This window comes from Eimeria mitis, genomic scaffold (genome assembly GCF_000499745.2).
Source record: "Eimeria mitis Houghton genomic scaffold, Emh_scaff2387, whole genome shotgun sequence".
Lineage (NCBI taxonomy): Eukaryota > Apicomplexa > Conoidasida > Eucoccidiorida > Eimeriidae > Eimeria > Eimeria mitis.
Genome location: NW_024015137.1, coordinates 1 through 5,881, shown reverse-complemented (window position 1 = coordinate 5,881; position 5,881 = coordinate 1). Strand labels below are relative to the sequence as shown.

Below are 5,881 nucleotides of genomic sequence, written 5' to 3'. Positions count from 1 at the left end.
CTGAAGGATTCAAAACACGAAACATTTGCGTTACATATGTATTCACTGCGATTATTTATTTCCTTTGGTTGTAAACAAGTGAACAAAATACACAGTCATACTCTACACAAGCATCACTATGTTATCTCTCTTGCCTTCTAGAGGGATTTTCTTAGAAACTGAGGCAAGGCCAATATGCTTTCGTGCTGAAACTTAATCGAATGGGGGTTAGGTGGCCCTTTNTTAGAAACTGAGGCAAGGCCAATATGCTTTCGTGCTGAAACTTAATCGAATGGGGGTTAGGTGGCCCTTTCTCGTTCCGTTAGGGCAACCGAGTTCATCCGCAGCTGAAGCTAATGAGGATATCTTTTTCTTTCCTTTTTTTCTCCTGAATTTCCTGAAGCCCCATCCTATAACTCCCGCAGGCCTCAGCTGGGGCCTCAAGCCAAAATATCCTGCTTTCAACAGCTCGCTGCGCTGGCGTGCCGCACCCAGGCGATGCTGGCCATATTCTGACAATATTGTCCTGATTGTTATTTGCTGTTCTTTTTTTGTTCGTTGTTGTTTTTTTCGTTGCTATTGTCGTATTTCATAAAAACAAGAGGAGGGCCCCCTTGACAGGCGACGATGCTGCCATTAATGTTCGTCCGAGCTCAGCAGCTGCAGTTAAGGTGGCTTTGAAGCATTCCAGTTTTACTATTACGGCGAAAGCAAACCCCGAGAATTACCGGATACGATCAAAGTTTAAATATTACTGAAAAAGTGAAGAGGTATGCGGAGAAGACTTAACGGGGTGCGGACTAGCAACCCTGATTCAACTTCTTGCTTAATCGGTTTCAAGGGGTTCAGATTTGGGTGCGGTGCAACTGAGCCCGCAACGCCCCACATAGGCAAATACCCCCGAATTAACTCATTTAATGCATGCTGAATGCACTAATGTATTTAATACTTGCAAAAGAACTGCTGCTGGCACATCTAGACTCTACAGAAATGAACGATCTAAACACATGAAAACGGCACCTCGTGTATTTTCAGGCCGCTTATGTCTATTTTTATTCTTGCTGCATGCTGAGAGTTTGTTTTTATATTATTTCAAGTAGAGTTGAAACTAATTTGTTGAAAGCAACAAGTATACCTAGCACTTTTGGAGCAACATTTAACGCATGCCCAAGTGGTGGTAGAAGCGTTCACTACGATTCCCAAGCAGGGTAAGGGGCTAGCAACAGAAATACGGAGTCTTGAGGCAAGCGGTGATACAAATTAAGATCAAAATAAATATAAACCAAAGATAAAAGGAAGCCGCAAGATAACCAATACTCGCGCTTCATCTCTGCCTCTGCAGAGGGAGCGATGCTCCCATTGAAACCGGAGCTTGCCTGCCCTGCATCTCGCGAGCCCGCGAGCGATGCACAGTTACTGGAGGGCTTCTTTTTTCGGTAACCCCAAAGATGCAATACATTTTATTTATGTGAGGTAATTATTAAAATTCCTCTTAAATAAAAAGGAGGGCTCTGCAGCCCTGAGACCCCGACGGTGCCGGCGTTCCTTTGTGTGTGCATCCTTGGCATGAGGAGCAGCCCCTACATTATGGAGCAATTCCCTCGCTGTATCACCGTAGAGTAATTCCACAACAATTTTTTTCAAGGTTTTTTTTTCCATTTTAACTCCAGTTATACGTGTTGCGGATCGCGAAAATACCTGTTGTTTTTTTTCCCCCCATGAACACCTGTAGGCTGTCGATGAGACCATAGTTTCGCTGCTAGAGGAATACCTCATGGCGCCACAATTATAGTACTTTTAAACCCCGTTGGCCATGTCTTTTCTTCAAGGTACAGCTATGGTTTCTACGTGAACTGCCATACTAACGCGCATATCAGGGTTTCCGGTGAGGCTTTTTATTCTTGAATTCGATTCGTTCATTTCTTACAGCCTGTCCAACTGAAACGCGCAAAAAATATATGAAATGGGCAATATTGCAGCTTAGAAGCTATCAGTGGATACACGATGACTTCACCAGCTGTCGTTCCTGCCAAAAAGGCAGAGCCTGTCGTCGACCCGCTCCAACGCGGCGAGGCCCCTTCAGCGCTGGCTTACCCGAGTGCGACTGGCGACAATGATGGTTCTCTCACGCTGCAGCAGCTACAGCAACAACAGCAATCGCACCTGCAGCAGCTCAGCTCTAGGAGGAGGAATTCACGTTTTATTTCTCCCTACATTTTTACCATAACTGTTGCATCGTTGACCTTAACTTTCTTGCTGCTGCGTTGTTTCCACTTCCTTCTCTCTGGCTCCAGAGGTGTGGCTTCTTTCAGAGAGTTAGCTGGCGACGATGGTGCTGAATGTCCCTGGGACGAGGGTTCAGACCCCTCTGCATCTGATCCTTCGGGGCAGCCCCTCCCGCAACGTGGTGCACCACAGAGGGGGCGGCGGGGTGCGGGGGCCCCCCAGCTGCAGGATCAGCCACCCGATGATGTCGCTGGAGGTGCACAAGAGCAGCGTTTGCCGCTCTTCCGAGGGGATGATGCTGCTGGTGCTGCAGCGGCGGCAGCAACCGGAGCGCGCCCAAAGCAACCGCAGGGTGCACGGCCCCGCCATCACCAGCAACACGACGACGACCAGGAGCAGCAAGATGACCATCGCCAACTGCTNGTGCACGGCCCCGCCATCACCAGCAACACGACGACGACCAGGAGCAGCAAGATGACCATCGCCAACTGCTGCAGCAGCAGCTGCTGCAACAAGAGGAGGAGGAGGATGAGGAGGAGCTGGATGACGCGGCAGGTATCCGGGATCTCCTTGCACAAGCTGGGCACGATCCTGCCCTAGCTGATTTGCACGAGTGGGAGGGTCGTGATGTGTCGGACTCGGCTAAGTTGCAGATGAAAAATTTGTTGGTGTGGATGGGTAATAACGCTACTAAGTGCCGCGATATGTTGGATAAGCTTCCTGTTCAGCAGGCATTGGAGTTAGCTCTCATCGTATTAAGAACAATGACATTAGATTTAGCTGCTATATCTCTCGTGCCTGATGAGATGGAGGCACTGCGGTTCAGAACGGGCACTGCTTTGTTAGATTTAGCTTCTACTGCTCTTTCTGTAAGCAGCGAAGTAGATGAAGGGAATCCCGTTCGCATGGATATCATCTCTATGCNTCTACTGCTCTTTCTGTAAGCAGCGAAGTAGATGAAGGGAATCCCGTTCGCATGGATATCATCTCTATGCAGCGGCTCATACGTTTCGTTCGGTTGCAGCGGCCGCACACAGAGCGGACGACGCCGTACAAGAGAAAATTCAGAACAGTGACGTTGCTGGCTGCAGCGCGTATTGTGGGAAAGTATTGCTCGAGCAGCTTGTTGACGATCACAGGGCATATAAGACACTCCCCTAGACACGTGCTGGAGAGGGTAGTAATACAGGAAATAGCCACGCTGAAGGCGGTGTTTGCGGAGCATCAGTATCATATCACCCGAGACAGAATGCACAGGTACTACGCCGTATTCTGCCAGAAAAAATCGGGTTATTGGCTTCTCATCCCCCATGAAGAGCTCAGGTACGGAAAAGAACAACTCCCTGAATACAGAACGCTTCTGAAAAGACTTGATGATGCCGCCAGAAGTGTAGGCGGCACGGTGCTCCGTCCTGTATGGCGACGAGGGCCGTACCCGACGGAACCTGCTGCATCAACTGCTGCTGCAGCAGATCAGGATCCCGAGCAAAAGCTCCTCCTAGAGTCCCCAGTAGATGAGCGGCGAACAGAACATACCGCACCGGTATCCGCTGCAGCACGGAAACCCGGCAGTCCACAGCGCAGCAGGGAGCAGGGTGCAGCAGCGCCTGATACTCCTTCAGCTTCTGGTGCTCCACGGCATTCTGTTGCAGCGCCTGCTGCTCCATTGCATCCTAGTGCAGGATCTGCTGCTCAATGGCGTTCTGGTCCTGCTGCTGCACCACCTGCTACTCGTCAGCGATCGGGTGCAGCATCCGCTGCTCCGTTGCGCTCCGGTGCAGCGTCTGCTGATCCACTGCTTTCTGCTGCTCNTCGGGTGCAGCATCCGCTGCTCCGTTGCGCTCCGGTGCAGCGTCTGCTGATCCACTGCTTTCTGCTGCTCGGTTGGGCTCTGGTGCAGCGTCTGCTGCTCCACTGCCTTCTGGTGCCCTGTGGCTCTCTGGTGGAGAGACTTTTGCTCCACTGCCTCCTGCTGCTCGGTTGGGTTATGGTGCAGCATCTGCTGCTCCACTGGGTTCTGCTGCTCGGTTGGGCTACGGTGCAGAGTCTGCTGCTCCACCGCTCTCCGCTGCTCCTGGGCGATCGGGTGCACAGTCTGCTGCTCCACTGCGTTCTGCTGCTCAGTGGGGCTCTGGTGCACAGTCTGCTGCTCCATGGCCTCCTGCTGCTCCATGGGGCTCTGGTGCAGAGTCTGCTCCACTGCCTCCTGCTGCTCGGTTGGGCTCTGTTGCACAGACTGCTGCTCCACTGCCTTCTGCTCGGTTGGGCTATGGTGCAGAGTCTGCTGCTCCACTGCAGTCTGGAGTCCGGTGGCGCGCTGGTGCAGAGTCTGCTGCTCCACCGCCCTCTGCTGCTCCGTGGCTGTCGGGTGCAGCATCTGCTGCTCCATGGCCTCCAGCTGCTCCGTGGATTTCTGGTGCAGACTCTGCTGCATTGACTTCTACTGCTCAGTTGGGCTATGGTGCACAGGCTGCTGCTCCATTGCGCCTTGATGCTCCGTGGGCCTATGGTGCAGAGTCTGCTGGGCCACCGCCTTCCGCTGCTCCGTGGCGATCGGGTGCACAAGCTGCTGCTCCACTGCGTTCTGCTGCTCAGTGGGGCTCTGGTTCAGAGTCTGCTGCTCCACTGCCTTCTGCTGCTCGGTTGGGCTATGATGCAGCATCTGCTGCTCCATTGCCTTCTACTGCCAGGTGGGGCTCTGGTGCAGGTTCTGCTGCTCCACTGCCTTCTGCTGCAGCACCTCCTGCGCAGTGGCACTCTGGCGNCTGCTGGTCCATGGCGTTCCGCTGCAGCATCGTTTGCTGCAGCACCTTCTGCTGCAGCGCATTCTGCTGCGGCGCCTCCTGCAGCACCTGCTCCAAGCCGTTCTGCTGCAGCACCTTCGGCTGCAGCACCTTCGGCTGCAGCATCTTCGGCTACAGCACCTTCGGCTGCAGCGCCTTCTGCTGGTGCATCCCCTTCTGCTGGTGCACCGCCTTCTGCTGCAGAGCCTTCTGCTGATGCAGAGTCTGAAGGACAGACCAGCACCCCGCCGCAGCGGCGAAAACCTGCTCCTTACTCGGAGCAGCGCCGAGTGCGTACAGCTCGCCAACGGTCCGCGGAAGGGTCTGATGACGGCCGGCAGGGTGCTGCTCTATCCCCCAGCGAGTCTCCTACCTCCAGTGGGCCTGAGGAGCAGCAGGCGGTACTGCCGAGATATGCTGCACCCACAACACCCACTGAGGGAGAGACCACCACCACCCCTTCTGCCCCCGGAAGCAGCGGGCCTCCAGAGGAAGCAGCACGCCGAAGGCCACCGTTTCCGCAGCAGCAGCAGCAGGAACAAGAACGACAACAGCAAGAACAACAACAACAACAACAACAACAACAGCGACGAGAACAACAACAACAACAGGAACAACGGCAACAAGGACAACAACAACAACAAGGACAACAACAGCAGCAACAGCAGGAGCAGCAGCCGCAACAACAGCAACAGCAACAGCAACAACAACAGCAACAGCAACAAGAACAGCAGCAGCAGCAGCCGCAACGCCGAACACCCTTCCGCCCCCGTCCCATATCTGCTGCCCTTACTAATGTGCGTATTAAAGGGAGCAGGGACAAGCAGGGTCAAAGCGCTAGCAAAAAAGGTGCTTCTGCTGCTGCTGCGCCAGCTGCTACTGCGCCTGGTGCT

At 53.6% G+C, this 5,881-nt stretch overlaps 3 protein-coding genes across 3 annotated transcripts; 1 reads left to right on the top strand and 2 right to left on the bottom strand.

Moving 5' to 3' along the window:
* Positions 1-1,983: 1,983 nt before the first annotated feature.
* On the top strand, positions 1,984-2,805 carry EMH_0053030 (uncharacterized protein; the record flags this gene model as incomplete). The annotated part of the gene is given in 2 exon segments (XM_038022440.1): positions 1,984-2,627; positions 2,631-2,805. Coding segments are annotated over 2 exon segments (819 nt in total).
* Positions 2,806-3,823: 1,018 nt separating this feature from the next.
* EMH_0053000 (uncharacterized protein) lies at positions 3,824-4,639 on the bottom strand (the record flags this gene model as incomplete). Its single annotated transcript, XM_038022439.1, is given in 2 exon segments — positions 3,824-4,016; positions 4,020-4,639. Coding segments are annotated over 2 exon segments (813 nt in total).
* A 214-nt stretch (positions 4,640-4,853) lies between these two features.
* Positions 4,854-5,114, bottom strand: EMH_0052990 (uncharacterized protein; the record flags this gene model as incomplete). Its single annotated transcript, XM_038022438.1, is given in 2 exon segments — positions 4,854-4,969; positions 4,973-5,114. Coding segments are annotated over 2 exon segments (258 nt in total).
* Positions 5,115-5,881: the final 767 nt, after the last annotated feature.